Genomic DNA, 23201 nt, shown 5'->3' on the forward strand with positions numbered 1-23201 from the left:
AGTACTTTATTCTGAATTCTTTGTTCATACAGAAAAAAGAAAAAGAGGCAAAAGACAACCCCCTGATTAAGGGATCTGCTTCAGAAAGATAACTGGGCTCCCAAACTTCTGAGAAATGCAGGATCTTACTGATGGTTTTTTGTGCCTTATCTCATGTCTGAAGTTGGTGCTGGAGCTCTCCAGTAATTCTGCTCCACTTACCACCCCTGGAATCTCCTGGATTCCACTGGAGTTTGGATCAAGATGGTTTTTAAGGTCCCTTCCAGCCCAACCCAGGCTGTGATTCCATGAAAATGGAAATTCCATTGAATTTCCACAAAGAAATGCAGCATTTGGGTTCAGGGTTTTCCATCCAGGTGCTGTTTGGGGTCATCCTTTACCAGGGAAAGGAAGGAAGGAAAGATCTGTGGGAAAAGCTCACTCAGTTCTTTGCTTGCAGGGAATGGCTGAGATGTGAGCAAGTTGTGTGTGTGTGTCAGAACCTGGAGTGGTTCTTTGTGCTGGTTTAAAGGTGAACCAGCAGGAGAAATGAACCCACCACAAAAGAGATTCTAAGTCAGAGTGACAATTTAATACCAATATTGCAATCAATGCAATGGCCCAAAGAGCAATTGGGTTTAACCCCCAAAGCCCAGCAGTGTAACCCACCCCCTGGGGCACAAACACAGGGGGGTTTGGTGGCCCCTGTGCTGAGCCCCACGTGGTTCCCCCGAGTGCAAAGGCAAAGGAAGGGACAAAGCTGTTGGTGCAGATGATGGCACAGTCTGGGGGAGAGGGGTGGGCTCCTCCTGTGCAGGGTCTGCTCCTCCTCTGGATGCCAGGAGTGGTGCCAGAGGTGCCCAAAGGCCAAGATTGCATCCCCTGAGGTTTGGGTGGGAGCCCCCAGTGCCTCCCCCAGGGCAGGGAGTTCCAGCCTGGGGGATGTGACTGTGTGAGCCAGGGGGGATTTTGGACTGGTTGGTGGCCCCTGAGCAGAGCTGAGCCCTGAGGTGGGTGTGGAGGTGCCAAGGAGTCCCTGGAGGGGAGTTGTCCCAGCTCTTCTCTGCCAGGCTTCTTTCCCAGCCAGCTCCCAGGCTGAGGGGTGGGGTGTGCCCTGGGCAGCTGCTGCCAATGGGCCATTGTTGCCAGTTGGTGGGCAATGGCTGGAGGGTGGAGAATGCCCAGCTTTGGTCACCCCCACCCAGGGATAAACTGGTCCCACCTGTTGAACTGGGACATTATTGTACTCCATTCTGCAACAAATTATTAATAAAATCCCAGAATTCCAGAGTCCCTGCTGTTGGAAGAGACCTCTGGAGCTGATGGGACATTTTGTCCTTTGGGTCCTGCACTGAAGTTTTTATTTTGACTTGACACCAAGAGCAAATCTGAGGCTGCTTTTCCTTTTGTGTTGATATTCCCAACCTGGCACTTCCCTCCCAAATTTCCTTGGAATTACAGGGAAGGCATCCTGGCTGTCAATGTGGGCTGTGAACACTTCACCTGGTCCTGGATTCAAAGCTCCCAGAAACACACAGGTTTGGGCTCCATCAGTACAAACTCCAACAAAACAACAAAAAAAACTCCCTACAAAGTGTTGGTTTTCCTGAATCCAAAGGGTAAATTATTGCAGCACATGATGCCAACTTTACTTTAAATAAAATGTGGGTGGATGTGAGTTGATTTAAGGCCAACCAGCTCAGCTGTGACTTTGCAGGGGGATCTCTGTGAGGCACCAACACCTTTCCCCTGAGAAGCCCCAAGGAGTTTTTGCCCATCGCTCTGTTTGTCTCGTTGGATTTTTAGCTCCTTTCCAGAGGTTTTTGCCAAGCTGCTCCTGCTGAAGGGCATGAAAAGCACTAATTACACTGGAATTTGATGTGCTTGTTTTTGCCATGGTTATGGAACACTGAAATAGGAAAGCAATAAGAATTTCTGGGGATTTGCTCAGACCTTCTTAATTCATAATTGGAATTGTTCCCTCTGTTGTTTTTTTTTTTTTACCCTTCAAATTCATATTATATTTTTCTATCCCAGAAGCTTCTGACAATGAGCTCTGGGGTCAGCCAGACAGAAAAGATAAGCAATATCTCAGATATTCTTAAGCTCTCTGTACCTTCCTTCTCCTTTTGAAGAAGGAAAACCTGACCTGGGCTGTTATTAAAATGCCCCTGATACCTGTTGTTGAACAGAACAGCTTAATGTGTTTGAATATCTAATCTAATTATTCTCTTCTTTAAAGGAACAGAAGGTCATTGCACATGTAAAGTTGGTCTCAGCTGGGACCTGCTCTGATTTTATTGATCTTTTAAAAGTGTGCCTGGGATTCGTGGAGCCACCAGAATGTTTATAGGAAAACAAATGTGTCCTGGTGAAGAAGTTCATCAGGACACATTTACAGAGTGTAAGAGGGAGGTTAAAAAGGAATTATTACTCAGATTGCATGTCTTCAATTCCCTCTGAAAACAGCAAACATAGTCATGGAATCACAGAATGGTTTGAGTTTGAAGGCACCTTAAAGATCATCTTGTTCCAACCCCCTGCCCTTGGCTGCAACAAAGAAATAGAGTTAAATGTAGGCAGTTATTTTAGAGTGGCCTTTCTGCCTTTTTAATTTCAGAATTAAATTAGATTCCCCCCTGCTTCTGTTGGACATTGAGCTGAGGAGAGAGAAAAGAGGGGAGTTGGCCAAGGAAAGTCCTGTCAGTTGGGATACAGGTGCAAACAAGTAGCTGAAAACATCTCAGTGACATCCTTCAGTAGTTAAAAAATAAGATTTCCCTTCCTGTCCTGGATGTTTGTGCTGCACTCGAGGTAGGTATCCCTTGGGGCACCAGCAGCACCCCTTGGGGCACCAACAGGGTCCCTGGGGCACCAGCAGTCTCCCCTGGGGTCCAGCATCATCCCTGGGACACCAAGAGGATCCCTTGGGCACCGGCAGCGTCCCTTGGGCACCAGCAACTTCCCCTGAGGCACCAGCAGCAGCATCCCTTGGGGCACCAGCAGCATCCCTTGGGCACCAGCAGCGTCCCTTGGGCACCAGCAGCGTCCCTTGGGCACCAGCAGCGTCCCTTGGGGCACCAGCAGCGTCCCTTGGGGCACCAGCAGCGTCCCTTGGGGCACCAGCAGATTCTTTGGGGCACCAGTAACATCCCTGGGGCACCAGCAGGATCCCTTGGGCACCAGCAGCATCCTTGAGGCACAGGCACCATCCTTGGGGTACCAGCAGCATCTGGGGCACCATTCTTGAGGCACCAGCAGCATCCTTGGGGCACCAGCAGCATCCTTGAGGCACAGGCACCATCCTTGGGGCACCAGCAGCATCTGGGGCACCATTCTTGAGGCACCAGCAGCATCCTTGGGGCACCAGCAGCATCTCTTGGGGCACCAGCAGCATCTCTTGGGGCACCAGCAGCATCCTTGGGGCACCAGCATGGTCCCTGGGGCACCAGCAGCATTCCCTTGGGGCACCAGCAACATCCTTGGGGCACCAGCAGCATCCCCTTGGGGCACCAGCAGCATCCCCTTGGGGCACCAGCAGCGTCCCTTGGGGCACCAGCACAGTCCTTGGAGCACCATCAGCATCCCTGGGACACCAGCAGCATCCCTTGGGGCACCAGCAGCATTCTTGGGGCACCAGCAACATCCCTTGGGCACCAGCAGCATCCCTTGGGTCACCAGCAGCATCCTTGAGGCACAGGCACCATCCTTGGGGCACCATCAGCATCCTTGGGGCACCATCAGCATCCTTGGGGCACCAGCAGCGTCCTTGGGGCACCAGCAGCATCCCTTGGGCACCAGCAGCATCCTTGGGGGACCAGCAACATCCCTTGGGTCACCGGCGGCATCCCTTGGGGCACCAGCATGGTCCCTGGGGCACCAGCAGCATCCTTGAGGCACCAGCAGCATCCCTGGGGCACCAGCAGCATCTCTGGAGCACCAGCAGCATCCCTTGGGGCACCGTCAGCATTCTTGGGGGACCAGCAGCATCCCTTGGGCACCAGCAGCATCCCTTGGGTCACCAGCAGCATTCTTGGGGGACCAGCAACATCCCTTGGGCACCAGCAGCATCCCTTGGGTCACCAGCACCATCCTTGGGGCACCATCAGCATCCCCTGGGGCACCAGCAGCATCCCCTTGGGGCACCAGCAGCATCCCTGAGGCACAGGCACCATCCCCTGGGGCACCAGCATGGTCCCTGGGGCACCAGCAGCATCCCTTGGGGCACCAGCAGCATCCCCTTGGGGCACCAGCGGCATCCCCGAGGCACCAACAGCATCCTTGGGCACCAGCAGCTTTATCCATAGGAAATGATGGAATCATAGAATGATTTGCATTGGCAGGACCTTAAAGCCCATCCAGTCCCACCCTGTGCCGTGGGCAGGGACACCTCCTACTATCCCAGGTTGCTCCAGGAGAATCCAACCTGGCCTTGGACACTTCCAGGGATGGAGCAGCCACAGCTTCTCTGCCCAACCTGTGCCAGGGCCTGCCCACCCTCCCAGGGAGGACTTTCTTCCATACATCGAATCTAAATTTCCCCTCTTCCATTTGAACCCACTAGTCCATGTCCTGTCACTCCAGTTCCTGACAAAGAGTCCCTCTCTGGCTTCCTTGTAGCCCCTTCAGGTTCTGGAAAGTTGCTCTGAGGTCTCCACACAATCTTCTCTTCTCCAGGCTGAACAACCCCAGCTTAGTCTTCTTCCCAACTTTGTGGTCTCCTCTGAACTTGCTCCAACAGTTCCATGTCCTTCTTATGTTGGGGCACCAGAACTATATGTAGAACTCCATGGGGTCTTAGAAGAGCAGAATAGAGGGGAAAAAATCACCTCCCTGTTCTCTGCAAAGGTTGTTCTCCATGTTGTGTTGTAGGAGACACTTCCCTGCTCTGTGCAGCTCTGCTGTACCCTAAAGCCTGGCTTTGTTAGGACTCATGTTGGGATTAAGCAAGACCAGAGAGATGGGTTTGTGTGTTTGTGCAGCTCTTCAGAAGATGAGATACTTAATTCAGATTGAACTGAACTCAGCTGGATGATACATAGTCCAGCATAATTATCCTCTTAAAATGTGGTAGAACTTCTCAGATTCCAGCCTTGTTGCTGCTTTAACTCAAATAATAACAAAGTGAGGGCTGGCCAGATGAGCTGCATTGTCCCAGCATGATCCTGCCTTGGGATTAGGCTGGGAATGTGAGCTGGAATCTGCTTGAGGGAACAGCAGTGTCCCAGCTCTGGGGGCTGAGCTCCAGCTCTAAATCCAAGCTTAATACTCTCCTTATTTTCCAACGAGAACATTGATCCTGTAGGAATAGGAATTATAAGCAGAGCTCTCTTAAAGCCACTTCCTTTCCAGCCAAGTCCTTCAGCAAAATGCTCCATGGAGCACAGAAAGCCATGAAAATGCTCTTGTGTCTCTCCTGGAGGAGTCCAGAGGGGCTCTCTGATATCTTCTGGTGTGGATGAAAGTGCTGGTGGAGGAGATTCCCTCGATACAGCTCCCTATCTCCATCAAGGAACAACAGCAGCACTCCAGGCTGTTGCTGCCAAGGACTTGGGGAGAGCTTTTACTCCAGGGGAAAAAGGGTCATGTTGTTGCTGCTGACTTGGATGACCCCGTGACATGGGGTGACCTTGACTTAAATCATCATCCTGCAGAGCAGCTCATGCCACCTGCTCTCCAAAGTCACTGTTCTGTCACACACATCCACTCAGTAGGTCCAAGCATGAGTAAAAAGAGCTGATGGGTTTGCTTAATAAATAAATATTTTTTGAGAGGCAGTGGTGAAATTCCTATTTTTAAACTCACTTCTCAGCCCGTACGAGCAGCGAGAGCTCTGAGAATAATCTTGTGTGGCTCCCACGTCTTTCCTGCTCTGCTCAAAAGAGATCAGTGTTGCTTGTCACAAGACTTTACTGGTTACTGATGTCAAGGGCTTCCAAATGTCACGTGGAAGGTCCAGGACAAGGAGAATATCAGTGGTTTGTTGTGTGTTTGCTGCTTTTTTTCCCAGTCTCTGATATGGGGAGGCTTCATAACCTGGGTCTGTGCTGTTACTTCGAAGGTCACTCCAGTTGTTTTGTTCTCACTGTTTAAAAACAAACTAAAAAAAAAACCCCAAACTTTTAAATTCTGCACATAACAGAGGAGAGGAATTGCTGTTCTCTGCTCGTTCTTTTAGGGAAGCAAAATGTTTGTTGTGCTGTCCCAGCAACCTGAGAGAGCCAAGGGTTGGACTCTGAAATTTCCTCTTGAATAACAATCCTCAAGTTGCTGTTCAAGTGGCTTTGGAAATTTTTGTGTTGCTTGGGTGCTTTGTTTTTAAGAGGCACTCAGGGACAGAAGTGTCACAAGAAAAATAAACCTGTGAGAGAGAATGAGCAAGAGGAGGTGGCACCATGAGGAAAATCAGTGGGTTTGGATTTAAAACCAGCTTAAAGCTGCACCTCAAATCTCGCTCCTAAAAAGGTTTCTTTGGATCTGTAAGCAGGGAGAAAAATGAGCTTTTTAAATACAGCATTCCAATGATTAATTGTAGCTTAATTAAATTAAAATCACTACAACTAACAGTCCATGTTTTGTCTTTTTTGTCTTTTTTTTTCTCTCCGCCTGCCCTGGTACCAAATCCTTTCTGCTCCTGATGCCCTGTGGACCAGCAGGACCCACCCAAAGGTAAGGGCTTTTTATTACAACTTCTCTCAGTGTGTGAAAATTGTGCCATCATTTATTTAGTCTTGAAATCTCCAAACATTGGAAGCATTTTGGGAAGCAGCTCTGCCCTTGGGCAGCTGTTGAGGAAGAAACTCGAAGCATCTCCTTTGCTTCTGGAGAGCCAGTGCCAAAAAAATGACTCAGAGGAACCAATGAGAACATCCACACTCAGCACTGCAGGCTGGGAAGGGCAGAGATTGTTCTTTGTGGGCTTTTAGAGGCGTTTTTTGGGATTTGTGTTCAAGCACAGTCGGGTTTTTTTATTGTGGTTCAGTGACTTTTGTTTAGTTTGAAGGTGCCTCTCCCTGCCCTGCCTTATCAGGGTTCACTTTATTCACGGAATCATAGAATGGATTGGGTTGGAAAAGCCCTCCGAGATCATCAAGTCCAACCCTTAGTCCAACTCCAGTCCCTTTACCAGATCATGGCACTCAGTGCCACGGCCAAGCTCAGCTGAAAAACCTCCAGGGATGGGGAATCCACCCCCTCTCTGGGCAGCCCATTCCAATCCCTGAGCACTCTCTCTGCAAAGAATTCCTTCCTGGTATCCAACCTAAACCTCCCCTGGCAGAGCTTGAGCCCATCGTGCCCCCTTGTCCTATTGCTGAGTGCCTGGGAGAAGAGACCAACCCCCAGCTGGCCAGAACTTCCCTTCAGGCAGTTCCAGACAGTGCTGAGGTCACCTCTGAGCCTCCTCTTCTCCAGGCTGAACACCCCCAGCTCCCTCAGCCTCTCCCCACAGCACTTGTGCTCCAGTCCCTTCTCCAGCCTCGTTGCTCTTCTCTTCTCAGTTGGGTTGGAAGAGATCTCTGAGATCATCAACCCTTGATCCAACCCCACTGTGATCACCAGCCCAGGGCACAGAGTGCCCTGGGCTGGTGATCACAGTGGGGTTGGATCAAGACATGGTGGATTTTCCGTCCCTGGAGGTGTTTAAGAGGACACTCAGTGCTACATCCAGTCCCTTCTCCAGCCTTCTTGCTCTTCTCTGGCCCCGCTCCAGCCCCTCAATCTCTTGCCTCAACTCAGGGGCCCAGAACTGAACACAACACTCAAGGTGTGGCCTCCCCAAGGCAGAGTCCAGGGGAAGGGTCACTGCCCTGGGCCTGCTGGCCACGCCACTTTGGATCCAGGCCAGGATCCCCTTGGCCTTCTTGGCCACCTGGGCACACTGGTGGCTCCTGTTGACCTTCCTGTCCCTCAGTCCCCCCAGGTCCCTCTGCCTGGCTGCTCTCCAGCCACTCTGTGCCCAGCCTGGAGCGCTGCAGGGGGTTGTTGTGGCCAAAGGGCAGGACCTGCACTTGGCCTTGTTGAACCTCATCCCATTGGAATCAGCCCATCATGTGGTCCTTTAGCCAAGGATGTTTTACTGAATGTTCTGAAGGCATCAAATGTTTAAATAATAGGTTTATTTGTAAACTAAAGGGGAAAAAAAGCAGTTTAATTTTAAATAAACAAGCTGCTGTTTCCTCAATCCACCTTTATCTCTTGGTGCTGGAACATTGTGTAGTATGAAGGAAAACCAATATATTTTTGAAGAGAAGTTATTTAAATTTCAAGGATTTTGCTCTATTAAGCATTTTGATAAGTGTGGGCAGTCACCAACATAGAAATTCAGCAGAAAAAGCAGCTCCCATTAATCTTAGAGGGGAAATCAGAGCCCAAGAGCCCCAAATTGCACTTCCCTTTTCCCACATCCTCCAGACTCGATTCTGCCCATGGGAATGTAGGTCAGACATTCCCCTAATTATTACTATTTTTTTCTCCCAACACACGCCCAGGGGAGGTGTTTTTGCAAACATCTGTCCCAAATTATGAATTGTCTTATTCCAGCTCAGCTTTTTAGGTGCCTGTGGATCCTCTGATGGGGATTTACAGAATTTATACAACACTGGGAGTTTTCTATTAAAAAAAAAATTATAGTGCTGATCTTGTCTTGATAAACCTGATTTGGTTTATTATATTATTCTTTAGAAATATTAGCCTGGGATGACTGCTCTGATTTGTCATGGTGTATAAATAAATACATATATATAAAATATATATGAATATATATATAAATAATAATATAAAGATGCATTTTTATATATATATCCATAAATAAATAAATATGAAACATAAATATATACGAAGAAATATATTCATATATGAAAATAAAGATATTAACATATACCATGCATTATTATATATTATATATCATTATATTATATATTATTATAATTAGGATTATATTATTATAATTATTATATTAGTATATTATTATAATTATATATTGTTATAATTATATATAATAGTATCATAATATTATATATTATTATATAATATAATATTATCGATTATATATTATAAACTATGTCATATTAATATATCAATAAATAAACGGAAAATAAATATATATGAATAAATAGATATGGATATATAAAAATAATAATATAAATACATATTTATATACTTATGAATAAATAAATAAGAATAAATATATATGAATAATTATATTAATGTGTAAAATAATAATATAAAGATATTAACAAATAAATAAGAAAATTAAAGATATATGAATAAATAAATATGAAAATATAAAATAATAAAAATTCATTTAGATATTTATTAATAAATAAATATGAAAGATAAATATATCTTAATAAATATACATGAGTATATAAAATAATATAAATATATTTATCAACAAATAAATAAGGATAAATATATATTAATAAATATATATGAATATATACAATAATGATATAAATATATTTACATATTAATAAATAATTATGAAAGACAAATAAATATGAAATATATATGAATATATAAAGTAATAATATAAATATATATTTATATATTTATTAATAAATCCATAGGAAAGAGAACTATTTATTAATAAATATTTCTGAATATATAAAAATGACAATATAAATATATCTACTTATATAAATAAATATATATGAAATGGAAAGAGGTTGCAACCCTGAGGCTTGTTTTTAATTTATGCAGACAAGAGGCACGGGGAGATGGGAGGCAGCAACAGCTTGGGGACATCTGTCAGTTTGAAACATGGGAACTCTTGTGAAAACTGAATTGCAGGGATGGGTTGAAAGGGAGACACAGTGGGAGCAACTTCCATCCACTGGGTTGGCACAAAGGGAGATTTCAGAGCAAAGTGTGTTGCTTTAAAGGTGAACCAGCAGGAGAAATGAACCCACCACAGAAGAGATTCTAAGTCAGAGTTACAATTTAATACCAATATTCCAATCAATGCAGTGGCCCAAAGAGCAGTTGGGTTTAACCCCCAAAGCCCAGCAGTGTAACCCACCCCCTGGGGCACAAACACAGGGGGGTTTGGTGGCCCCTGTGCTGAGCCCCACGTGGTTCCCCCGAGTGCAAAGACAAAGGAAGGGACAAAGCTGTTGGTGCAGATGATGGCACAGTCTGGGGGAGAGGGGTGGGCTCCTCCTGTGCAGGGTCTGCTCCTCCTCTGGATGCCAGGAGTGGTGCCAGAGGTGCCCAAAGGCCACGATTGCATCCCCTGAGGTTTGGGTGGGAGCCCCCAGTGCCTCCCCCAGGGCAGGGAGTTCCAGCCTGGGGGATGTGACTGTGTGAGCCAGGGGGGATTTTGGAATGGTTGGTGGCCCCTGAGCAGAGCTGAGCCCTGAGGTGGGTGTGGAGGTGCCAAGGAGTCCCTGGAGGGGAGTTGTCCCAGCTCTTCTCTGCCAGGCTTCTTTCCCAGGCAGCTCCCAGGCTGAGGGGTGGGGTGTGCCCTGGGCAGCTGCTGCCAATGGGCCATTGTTGCCAGTTGGTGGGCAATGGCTGGAGGGTGGAGAATGCCCAGCTTTGGTCACCCCCACCCAGGGATGAACTGGTCCCACCTGTTGAACTGGGACAAAAGTTGGCACAGAAAGGGAGAAACAGAAACAAGGAGCAAATAAAACCAAATAGGATTTGTTTGGGCTTTGAGAAAATAAGGAATTCTGGGGGAATGGGTGTTGTGTTGAGAATGGCAAAGTTTGGGCAAGGTGTTGGATTTGGCAGCAGGTTTTTATGAGGCTTTTTTTCCCTGCAGGTGTTTGCTTATGATCATTGCTTTTGGTCTATGGATGAATCTGTCAAGGAAAAATATGCAGGTAATTTTTATTATTGTCTCCAAGTGGGAAGGATTTATTCAAAAAGTCTTTGCCACGTGACACTGTCACTGCCCCCTGTGTTGCCTTAATATTCCCTTATATGAATTCAGGTGCTCTGGTATGAATATATTTCTTTTAAATTTTTCTAGGTATTATTATAATTCATTTTGGTAAATAATTATGGTAAAACATGATATATATTTTTATATTTTATCACTCGTGGAACCTGTTCCTTTCACATTTATCTTCTAAAATTCGAGGTCTGTTGAACTTGTTACTGTTTGATTTTTCTTGTGATTTTTTTTTAAAGGCACATCCATGTCTTGATTTTAACTTAACAAAGAACTGGTGTGTGGTAATTAATCAAAGAACTGAGAAAAATGCAGCACTTTCAGCCACACTTATTACCTAGGAAGGTATTTATTTTGTTTCTCAGACTAACAGGGGTGCCTTTATATAACTTATATTTAACATCTATTTAATATATTTATATTTATATATATTTGACTTAATAGACATTTAATAACTCATTTTTCTGTTGTGCAGTGGAAGTGTTGGCTCCAAAACCATTTCTCTGGCACAGCTATTAATGGGAAATTTATGGATTTGGACCTGAAGAGATGAACTTCAACGAGAGAAATTAAGAGTTTAAAGGAATATTGACATATTTAAGAGGACTTTCAGTCCAGAAAGTTCTGCCAAGTCTTGTTCCTTTGCTTCTAAAAGAAATTCTCAAAATAGTGATTTTTTTTTTTGCCCAAATATTTTAGTCCTTTCTTCCTCTGCTTGGAAAAGGATCCTAAAAGCTCAGTGAGAAAGGAAGTGACAGAGCCTGTATTTTCTTCTATTTTCCTTGTACTATAATATTTTCCACATGGTTGTGATTCCTTCCCTGCAAAAATCTCCTCATGGTGTATTTCAATACCTTGGACAGTCCTGCTGAAGCAGGAGATAATTCAGATTAAAGATAAGTTGCATTGATGGTTGTTTAAACGTGGAGATTGAGCACATTTTGAGGGAATGTCATTCCCCCGATGGATTAAATTCTGCAGCTGGAAGTGGATTTTCTGCTGATAAAAGCCCTGAGTGTGAACATTGATAAGATGTTGCTTCACATGATAATCCCAGATTTTTCCAAAAACATCATTTTCTGGTCCTGATGGATTTGCTCCTGTCCAGGGAACAAACACTGGATGTTATTTAGGCAACAACAGCAGGAAAACACCCCCTGCTTTTGCATCCTCCTTGAAGAATCCAAAGCGAGGACCAAATCCCTTTGGCAGTGTCACAGTGTTCACTTTTCTCTGCTTTATTTTTTAGGTCAAGATGTTGTTTTCAAGTGCCTTGGGGAGAATATTCTTCAGAATGCCTTCGAAGGCTACAACGCTTGTATCTTTGCCTATGGGCAAACGGGTGAGTCCCAAAAAAACCAAAATCCCTCCATCCATCCCTCCATCCATCCCTCCATCCATCCCTCCATCCATCCACCCATCCCTCCCTCCCTCCATCCATCCATCCCTCCATCGATCCACCCATCCCTTCCTCCTTCCATCCATCCATCCCTCCATCGATCCACCCATCCCTCCCTCCCTCCATCCATCCATCCATCCCTCCATCCATCCCTCCATCGATCCACCCATCCCTCCCTCCCTCCCTCCCTCCCTCCCTCCCTCCCTCCCTCCCTCCCTCCCTCCCTCCCTCCCTCCCTCCCTCCCTCCCTCCCTCACTCCCTCCCTCTCTCCATCCATCCATGCATCCCTCCATCCATCCATGCATCCATCCCTCCATCCATCCCTCCATCGATCCACCCATCCCTCCCTCCCTCCATCCATCCCTCCATCGATCCACCCATCCCTCCCTCCATCCATCCCTCCATCCATCCTTCCATCCCTCCATCCATCCATCCCTCCATCCATCCCTCCATCGATCCACCCATCCCTCCCTCCCTCTCTCCCTCCCTCCCTCTCTCCCTCTATCCATCCCTCCATCCATCCATGCATCCATCCCTCCATCCATCCCTCCATCGATCCACCCATCCCTCCCTCCTTCCATCCATCCATCCCTCCATCCATCCTTCCATCCAGCCAGCCCTCCATCCATCCCTCCCTCCCTCCCTCCCTCCCTCCCTCCCTCCCTCCCTCCCTCCCTCCCTCCCTCTCTCCCTCCCTCCCTCCCTCCCTCCCTCCCTCCCTCCCTCCCTCCCTCCCTCCCTCCCTCCCTCCCTCCCTCCCTCCCTCCCTCCCTCCCTCTATCCATCCCTCCCTCCATCCCTCCCTCAATCCATGCATCCATCCCTCCATTCATCCCTCCATCCATCCATCCATCCATCCATCCATCCATCCATCCATCCCTCCCTCCATCCATCCCTCCATCCATCCCTCCATCGATCCACCCATCCCTCCCTCCCTCCCTCCCTCCCTCCCTCCCTCCCTCCCTCCCTCCCTCCCTCCCTCCCTCCCTCCCTCCCTCCCTCCCTCCCTCCATCCATTGCCCACTCAGAAGGTGTCACCTTCTGCCTGGAGACTCTTTTCACGCCTCTTTTTTTGTGACATTGTTTGGGGAGAAATGCCTTGTGATGGAGATAAGAAATGTTTTCCTCTCATCTGACATCAGATAAGAGGTGGAGAGGATGAGAAATAAGTTTTTTTTGTTGCTGGCTGCCCTTATTTCTCACACTTTTTAGATTGTGATCTTTGCAGTGACCGTGGTTGTCCTTGAGGGTGGAGCATCACTGGGATTTTCTGCCTCTCCAGTTGGAATAATCTCAAATTGTCCTTTGAAATGTGATGTTTAAAGAGTAATCTGAAGAGTTTTCTCATTGTTTTAGGGGGGTGTCACTTTATCTACCTGGAAAATCCTCCAGCAGTTGGAACTGAATTTCTTTTTTTCCTTTTGATTAAATAGCCTTTAGCTCAGTGGTGATTTGGTTGCTTCAGAGTAGAAAACTGAACAAATAATCTTTCACACAAACACATTAATTAACTTTTTAACCTCTTCTATTCCCTGTCAATGTGCTGCCCAACAAGAACCTTTCTGTTCACTATTCCTGGATTCCCTCACACAGGCTCTGGAAAATCCTACACCATGATGGGCACTGCTGACCAGCCTGGATTAATCCCTAAACTTTGCAGTGGACTCTTTGAAAGGGCACAGAAGGAGGAAAATGAAGAGCAGAGTTTCAAAGTGGAAGTGTCCTACATGGAGATATACAATGAGAAAGTCAGAGACCTCCTTGACCCAAAAGGGTGAGTAATTTATGTGTGACCAGCACTGTGGAATGTTGTCCTACCCTCTTCCTTTCCAAAACCAGTTTGCTCCCATCTAAGACAATTCCTGCTCTCAGCATCCTCTCCTTTTAAATCAAAATGAAATAGTAAGACTGAAAGCTTGGGGTAAATTTGCCCTTTTATGAAGTGACCCTGTGTCAGCTTTTTATGTGTGTCCACCAGGCTTTTGTGTTTGCAATACAGCCCTTGCTGTGTGCTTTATTCCAGTATTTGTGACACCATCCTGTTTGAGATCTGTCACTGAGAGTTGACTTTGTGTAAATGTCTCCAGGCTGTCATGTCCTTATAAATCCCTTTTTTTTCCCACCCAGAAGCCGTCAGTCATTAAAGGTTAGAGAGCACAGTGTTTATGGCCCTTACGTAGATGGCCTATCCAAACTGGCTGTTGCCAGCTACAAGGTAAGGATCAACCCTTTGAAAGGCTTCTCTTGGCATCCTAAACTCCAGGGTACTGCCCCTTAATCCTAAACTCCAGGGCATGAGCAGGACAGAATTGTTGAGCTGCAGCCGGTCACCAGTGGTGTCCCCCAGGGGTCTGTGTTGGGTCCAGTCCTGTTTAACATCTTTATTGATGATGTAGATGAGGGGATTGAGTCCATCAGCAGCAAATTTGCTGATGACACCAAGTTGGGAGGGAGTGTCGACCTGCTGGAAGGCAGGAGGGCTCTGCAGAGGGACCTGGACAGGCTGGAGAGATCTGGAGAAGGACCTGGACAGGCTGGTGGGATCTGGAAAAGGATCTGGACAGGCTGGAGGGATCTGGAGAAGGATCTGGACAGGCAGGAGAGCTCAGCAGAGGGATCCAGACAGGCTAGAGAGACCTGGAGAAGGATCCAGACAGGCTGGAGGGATCTGGAGAAGGATCTGGACAGGCTGGAGAGACCTGGAGAAGGATCTGGACAGGCTGGAGGGCAGGAGGGCTCTGCAGAGGGATCTGGACAGGCTGGAGGGATGGGCTGATTCCAATGGGATGAGGTTCAACACGGCCAAGTGCAGGTCCTGCCCTTTGGCCACCCCAACCCCCTGCAGCGCTCCAGGCTGGGCACAGAGTGGCTGGAGAGCAGCCAGGCAGAGGGACCTGGGGGGACTGAGGGACAGGAAGCTCAAGAGGAGCCACCAGTGTGCCCAGGTGGCCAAGAAGGCCAAGGGGATCCTGGCCTGGATCCAAAGTAGCGTGGCCAGCAGGCCCAGGGCAGTGACCCTTCCCCTGGACTCTGCCTTGGGGAGGCCACACCTTGAGTGTTGTGTTCAGTTCTGGGCCCCTGAGTTGAGGCAAGAGATTGAGGGGCTGGAGCGGGGCCAGAGAAGAGCAACGAGGCTGGAGAAGGGACTGGAGCACAAGTGCTGTGGGGAGAGGCTGAGGGAGCTGGGGGTGTTTAGCCTGGAGAAGAGGAGGCTCAGAGGTGACCTCAGCACTGTCTGGAACTGCCTGAAGGGAAGTTGTGGCCACGTGGGGGTTGGTCTCTTCTCTCAGGCAACCAACAGTAAGACAAGAGGGCACAGCTCAAGCTCTGCCAGGGGAGGTTTAGGTTGGATATCAGGAAGAAATTCTTTGCAGAGAGAGTGCTCAGGGATTGGAATGGGCTGCCCAGAGAGGGGGTGGATTCCCCATCCTTGGTGATGTTTAAGGTGAGACTGGATGTGGCACTGAGTGCCATGATCTGATGATCAAAGTGGGGTTGGATCAAGGGTTGGACTTGATGATCTCAGAGCTCCCTTCCAACCCAACTGATTCTATGATTCCTCATGACCATAATATGGATTTTTGAGCCACCATGTTGTGATCTGGGGAAAATGAGGGTTAAGAGCCCCAAACTCCCTTTATCCTGCCCTATTCAATAATTCTGGCAGTAATTCAGCTGTTTAATGGGACACATTTCCTGCCAGCCTTCAGATGGGTGTGTCCTGTCAGAGGAAAGTGTTCTGGGATGAATTGCAGAGCCAGAATTAGCAGAGTGTCACTTCTTGGCTGTCATGCTCCAATTATTTCCCCTCCCAGTAGCACACACTGGAATTACAAACTGGGGGTTGTTTACAAAGCAAATACTTGAGAACATCACACCAAACTTGATTGCTGGATAGTAAATATTCATGTGTGCATCCACAAAGTGCCCTGTTTTTAAAGAAGCTTCACAGTGGGGGAAAAATGGATAAATAAGGGGTAGAATTTTATCATGAAATCGAATTTGTCAGCAAACCATGAAAATAGTGCAGCCCCTCCTGCTGCAGTTTCTCCAGGGGTTCATCTGCCACTGCTTGGTGGTTTCTGCTCCATGGATGCCCATCTCATGCTTTGCCTTTCCATGTTGCCCAGCAGCTCTGTGTGATCAGCATATGGAGTCCAAGTGGTCTGTGCTGCTCTTGTTTGGCTGTTTTTTGAGTTGTTTTGGCATCAGCAGAGCTAAAAGTTAAGCCCAAGACTAAAGTTTTAGCTGGTTTACAGAATTTCTGGAAAACCCTGAAGAAGGGACCTGCACCTTCCTCAAGTATCACAGCTTTACACATCCAAAAACTTTTAAGCTTTTAACACTTGGAGGAATGTAACAACCCATTTTGTTCTGTTCTGTAAACTTGGAGCCTCCTCTCAGTTTTTCACACTCCAAGATCAAGTGTTGGACAAGTGAGTCTAAAATTCCAGGGGTTCAAACATGGATTGCTGTGTCCTCCCTTCTCCCTTTGCTTTTGAGTGTTGCTGTGTGCAGGCAGGTGGATTATTTTGGTTGATAATTTAATATTTAGGTCGAGGAGTGTCATGACACTGTAATTTCTAGGCTTTAAAGGGGATACCACAACAGTGGGAAACTCCTGACAAAATAGTGTTTTACCCCCAGGAGATTATTTATGTAGATAATTGAGGAGGAAATTAATGCAGGTTTTTCTGTTGGCTGTGAAAATTCTCTCCAGGATATTGAGTCCTTGATGTCTGAGGGCAACAAATCCCGAACTGTGGCTGCAACCAACATGAACGAGGAGAGCAGTCGGTCCCACGCCGTGTTCAAGATCACCCTCACCCACACCCTCTATGATGTGCAATCAGGGGTAAGAAAAACAACCCACAAGCTCCAAATGTCAAGCATGGAAGTGCCTCTTTAGTGTGTTTCATAGAAAGGCAACATTTCTTATTCAGGCAGCAGGTTAAAGGTGGGATGTGTAGGTGAAAAATAAAACAACAGGTGATTATACCTTGGGGTATTTCATGCAAATATGGACAAGTGATCAGCTTTCTGAACAGGGAAAAAATATTGATTTCAAACATTTTGCACTATATGCCATCAATATTTTTATGGGTATGTATTACCATCAATGTTATTGTGGGTATGTGTTGGTTTAAAGGTGAACCAGGAGGAGAAATGAACCCACCACAGAAGAGATTCTAAGTCAGAGTTACAATTTAATACCAATATTCCAATCAATGCAATGGCCCAAAGAGCAATTGGGTTTAACCCCCAAAGCCCAGCAGTGTAACCCACCCCCTGGGGCACAAACACAGGGGGGTTTGGTGGCCCCTGTGCTGAGCCCCACGTGGTTCCCCCCAGTGCAAAGGCAAAGGAAGGGACAAAGCTGTTGGTGCAGATGATGGCACAGTCTGGGGGAGAGGGGTGGGCTCCTCCTGTGCAGGGTCTGCTCCTCCTCTGGATGCCAGGAGTGGTGCCAGAGGTGCCCAAAGGCCAAGATTGCATCCCCTGAGGTTTGGGTGGGAGCCCCCAGTGGCTCCCCCAGGGTAGGGAGTTCCAGCCTGGGGGATGTGACTGTGTGAGCCAGGGGGGATTTTGGACTGGTTGGTGGCCCCTGAGCAGAGCTGAGCCCTGAGGTGGGTGTGGAGGTGCCAAGGAGTCCCTGGAGGGGAGTTGTCCCAGCTCTTCTCTGCCAGGCTTCTTTCCCAGGCAGCTCCCAGGCTGAGGGGTGGGGTGTGCCCTGGGCAGCTGCTGCCAATGGGCCATTGTTGGCAGTTGGTGGGCAATGGCTGGAGGGTGGAGAATGCCCAGCTTTGGTCACCCCCACCCAGGGATAAACTGGTCCCACCTGCTGAACTGGGACAGTTGTATTACCATCAGTAGTTTTATGTGTATGTATCACCATCAATAATTTTATGGGTATGAATTAACTCCCTAAAAGACATTGAAATATGAAACTGTTTTTCTTTCTGTTTCCTTAAATGCACCTCAGAGGGGTGTGTGAAATGCAGCTTGTCAATGTTATTTAGTCCCTCACAGAACATGCTGATAAACCTCAACTTAAATAAGCATCTTTCTACTTTGTTGATGCATTTTGTGCCTGGACAATTCCTTAATAATTTCAAAGCCTTGGAATAAATTGGAGTGTCCATGCAGCAAATCTAAGTAGTGAATACTCTGGAAAGCATAATGAGCATTTGGGCTTTTTTCCTCCTTTTTGCCCAGTTTCCACTGGGCAAGCTGGTGTCAAAGGTTCTTCAAACTGACACAGGAAATTCCTGGAGTGGTTCAGAATCTCTTTTTGGGTCAAATGAGATAAAAGGTTTTGTACCAAAATCTGTGTCACAGGTTTAAATGCTCCCATAGCTTGGATTTTGCTCTGGGAGGCTGAGAAGGATAGAAGAGACTTCATGAATTATTGTTGCTTCTCGTGGTCATTCTTAATGTCTGAAAAACAGAATAAAATTGGTATAAAAATGAGTTTTTTAGGAGACTGTTTTCAAGGTGGGATTGTAAACCCCCTGTCCTTGGTTTGAACTCTTTTTGTCTGTTGTAACTCCACGTTTTCCATGGTGGAGTTTTCCATTTTCACTGAGATGTGTCCTGTGTTTCTTCTCCTCTTGAGATTGCTGAGATGTTTTTGGAGGACTTTGGTGTCCCAGATGTCTCTTCAGGTCCTGCTGAGGTTTCTGAAGCAGCAAGTGCTGAGTCAGCACAGGGCACTGTCCAAGTCCAACAGTTCCCAAAGCTGTTGGAACAACTCCACCAAAAACTGAAGCTGGATTCTTGGGGGAGGGAAATACATCAAATTATGGGACTTAATTTAAGTGGCTGTTTTGTGGTTGCTCCCCCAGACCTCAGGGGAGAAGGTGGGCAAGCTGAGCCTGGTGGACTTGGCAGGCAGTGAACGGGCAACCAAGACTGGAGCTGCAGGGGACAGGCTGAAAGAAGGAAGCAACATCAACAAGTAAGATTTTAAGGTTATTTATTCCCCTTTTTTATCAGTGCAGTCATGGCTGCTTGGAAAACAGGATAAAGTCAATATAATTTCTTGTACTCAGTTTTCTTTCTCTCTGTTTCTCTTTTTGACTTTCAATGCCCTTTGATATTCGAGTGAGATCTCCAGCTCTTTAAAAAATAACTTGTGTTCTTGCAACTGCCACGAATTTCATGGTGGAAACCTGATTATGAAGGGCTGAAAACACACTGAAAATAAAGGAGTGGAGCTTTTGTGAAGAAAAAATGATCAGAACTTTACCAGGAACTTTTTGCTGGGAGTGCATTTTTTTTTTTTTTTTTGGAGAGAAACTCACTGTCTAAATATGCATTTGACTTATGAATATTTACCCTTGTTAATGAGTTGTTGTGTTCTCTGGGCAGATCCCTCACAACCCTGGGGCTGGTTATTTCTGCCCTGGCAGATCAGGCTGCTGGCAAGAACAAGAACAAATTTGTTCCATATCGTGATTCTGTGCTCACTTGGTTACTGAAAGTAAGTTGATTTTTTGATTTGTTTTTTTTTTTTTTTTAAAGTGACATAGAAGAAAAGGGGAGAAGAGTCTCATTTAAGGCAAGAAAATTCTGTTTTCTTTGCCTCATTTTGTGGGTTGATCAAAATGAGCTGGATGGGAGACAGAAGAAAAGGGGAGAAGAGTCTCATTTAAGGCAAGAAAATTCTCTTTGCCTCATTTTCTGGGTTTGGTGTTAACCCAAATGAGCTGGATGGGAGCCATCAGTACCTCTACAGACTAAATCTGTTCCCTGCATTCTGCTGACCTGCAGTGGCCTAAAGATTGAGGAACTTTCAGAATAAAATTTAAAGCAGTGTATTTTGTGGGTCAGTGCATGTACAGCTGCATACACAACCCTGGGGCTCTTTTGATTTGGGCTATTTCTGAATGCAACTTCATTTTACATTCTGGCCTGAGTAGCTTTGAAGGTTTTTATTAAGACTATTTCCTTTTCCTCATTATCTGAGGTATTTGTTCATGTCCTCTGCTTTTGTCAGCAGAGCATTATCTCAGTTACAGCCTGAGGAGCAAGTCAGGAGACTTTAGACATGATATCCCTTTGAAATGAGCAGTGAAATCATTTTCTGAACTGCACAGGGCTCGAGTTGTTATTATTTTGAGTGAAAAAAGTGTGTTGTGATGGGACTTAGATGAAGGTCTCAGTGAGATTTAGATGTCAAATTTCTTTTTTTTCTCCTTGTGCTCTGTTAAATGCTTGTTAGCAGAAAGAGATAATCTGGTAGGAAGGTGATTTTTGGCACCACCTTTTGCCTTTTTTTGTCTTCTTTTGTAGGTGCTCTGGCTCCATTTTGTTGTCTTGAATTCTCTGCTTGGCTCCCCCATCCATTCTTAGCAATATTTGTGGGTGCTGTTCAGATTTCCTGTCCCTGTGATTTAACTTCACATGTGAAAAGAAAAACACAAAGTAACTGGCAGGTTATACAGAGGTGTGGAGATAAAAAATGGTCTTTTTCTTAAGGAGACCCAAAAAACAAAGTTGACTTCAATGTTAGAGTAGAATAAAATCTCTGCTTGTGTCACCTCCTGATACCTCAAACCTTCATTTTTCTCAGTGCTGCCTTGAAATAAAACTTTTAGCATGAAATAATTTATCTGGTGGAAAGTCAAATAGCCATGAGGGCAGATAAAAACCCAAATGGCACAACATGAAGGGCCAGAGAGCAGGGCCGGGCCCAGAGAGTGCTGGTGAGCAGAGCTGTGTCCACCTGGTCACCAGTGGGGTCCCCAGGGGTCAGTGCTGGGTCCAGTCCTCTTTAACATCTTTCTTGATGATTTAGATGAGGGGATTGAGTCCATCAGCAGCAAATTTACTGATGACACCAAGTCTTAGCACAAGGCACGCTATGATAGGAGAACTTCATAGAATCATAGAATGGATTGGGTTGGAAAAGCCCTCTGAGATCATCAAGTCCAACCCTTGGTCCAACTCCAGTCCCTTTACCAGATCATGGCACTCAGTGCCACGGCCAAGCTCAGCTGAAAAACCTCCAGGGATGGGGAATCCACCCCCTCTCTGGGCAGCCCATTCCAATCCCTGAGCACTCTCTCTGCAAAGAATTTTTTCTGCTCTCCAACTTCAATTTCCCCTGGCAGAGCTTGAGCCCATCGTGCCCCCTTGTCCTATTGCTGAGTGCCTGGGAGAAGAGACCAACCCCCACCTGGCCACAACTTCCCTTCAGGCAGTTCCAGACAGTGCTGAGGTCACCTCTGAGCCTCCTCTTCTCCAGGCTGAACACCCCCAGCTCCCTCAGCCTCTCCCCACAGCACTTGTGCTCCAGTCCCTTCTCCAGCCTCGTTGCTCTTCTCTGGCCCCGCTCCAGCCCCTCAATCTCTTGCCTCAACTGAGGGGCCCAGAACTGAACACAACACTCAAGGTGTGGCCTCCCCAAGGCAGAGTCCAGGGGAAGGGTCACTGCCCTGGGCCTGCTGGCCACGCTACTTTGGATCCAGGCCAGGATCCCCTTGGCCTTCTTGGCCACCTGGGCACACTGGTGGCTCCTCTTGAGCTTCCTGTCCCTCAGTCCCCCCAGGTCCCTCTGCCTGGCTGCTCTCCAGCCACTCTGTGCCCAGCCTGGAGCGCTGCAGGGGGTTGGGGTGGCCAAAGGGCAGGACCTGCACTTGGCCTTGTTGAACCTCATCCCATTGGAATCAGCCCATCCCTCCAGCCTGTCCAGATCCCTCTGCAGAGCCCTCCTGCCTGTCCAGATCCTTCTCCAGGTCTCTCCAGCCTGTCCAGATCCCTCTGCAGAGCCCTCCTGACTTCCAGCAGGTCGACATTCCCTCCCAACTTGGTGTCATCAGCAAATTTGCTGCTGGTGGACTCAATACCCTCATCTAAATCATCAATAAAGGTGTTAAACAGAACTGGACCCAACACATTCCCCTGGGGACACCACTGGGGACCAGCTGGATGCAGCTCTGCTCACCAGCACTGTCTGGCCTCCACCCTCCAGTCATCTCTCAACCCAGCAGTTGACTTTTTTATAACACTGCAGATGCCAACCATGCTGGTGACCCTCAGTGTGCTGAACACTATAAATAGATATATATTTTTATGAATTTCATGCCCTTTTGCATGAGCAGAGACAGCAAAGTGCTCCCAGCCCATCAGCCTGTGTGGTCAGTGCTTGTCTGACCTCTGGAGCAGCCCCAAGGGTTTTAGACAACCTGCAGCCAAAAAAGAGTCTTGGGGGAACAGTTCAAGGGGTGTTGGAATGATTTCTGGGGGAAGCTGCACGTGTGCTCTGTAATTGGAATGGTTGGCCAAGCAGCTGATGCAGGCAGATTGTTCTGATGGCAATGCCTGACCCAGATTTCATGGGGTATTGAAGATGGGAATTAATAACATGGTTTGTCTCGGGATGGGATATAGGAGAAAAAACAGAACAACCCCCCCAGAAAATCCAAATAAACAAAATACCCAACCAACCAACAGGAAAAACAAAACAAAACCAAACCAACAACAACAAAAACCCAAACAAAACAAAACAACCCCCCCCCAAATTAAAACAAAAAAAAATACACTGCAAAATTTTAAAACCAGAATATTTTATTTTTTAGACTGCCTGAAATTGTAAACCATGATTTTATGATTGATAAAGACTGAATCCTTCCTTTTTTTCTTCCTTCCTTTTTTCTTCCTTCCTTTTTTTCTTCCTTCCTTTTTTCCTTTTTTCTTCCTTCCTTTTTTCCTTTTTTTCTTCCTTCCTTTTCTTCCTTCCTTTTTTCCTTCCTTTTTTCCTTCCTTTTTTCCTTAGATAGTTTAAGTTTAAACCTGTTTTGAGTTTCCAGGTTTTTTCCTCCCTTCTCTGGGTGTGGTGAGGGAGAATTTGACTCTGCATTGGGCAGTTGGCACTTTGCCAGCTCAACCCAAGCCAGTGGGTCAACCAAGAGCCAACC

General features: G+C 46.7%; 1 protein-coding gene across 6 annotated transcripts in view; it reads left to right on the forward strand.

The window, feature by feature from the left end:
• The window catches only part of KIF13B (kinesin family member 13B), a 170698-nt gene that overhangs the window by 50736 nt on the left and 96761 nt on the right, over positions 1-23201 (forward strand). For 4 of the 6 annotated variants that reach the window (XM_071547608.1, XM_071547609.1, XM_071547612.1 and 1 more), the window contains exons 3-10: positions 6633-6648; positions 10748-10808; positions 12129-12221; positions 13873-14053; positions 14407-14494; positions 17000-17134; positions 19125-19237; positions 19651-19762. In XM_071547608.1, the coding sequence (XP_071403709.1) occupies positions 6633-6648; positions 10748-10808; positions 12129-12221; positions 13873-14053; positions 14407-14494; positions 17000-17134; positions 19125-19237; positions 19651-19762 (799 nt within the window). The remainder of the gene's footprint in view (positions 1-6632; positions 6649-10747; positions 10809-12128; positions 12222-13872; positions 14054-14406; positions 14495-16999; positions 17135-19124; positions 19238-19650; positions 19763-23201) is intronic. The other 2 variants (XM_071547611.1, XM_071547610.1) reach the window with 2 other exon arrangements.

Source organism: Pithys albifrons, chromosome 2, assembly GCF_047495875.1.
Source record: "Pithys albifrons albifrons isolate INPA30051 chromosome 2, PitAlb_v1, whole genome shotgun sequence".
NCBI classification, from domain to species: Eukaryota; Metazoa; Chordata; class Aves; order Passeriformes; family Thamnophilidae; genus Pithys; species Pithys albifrons.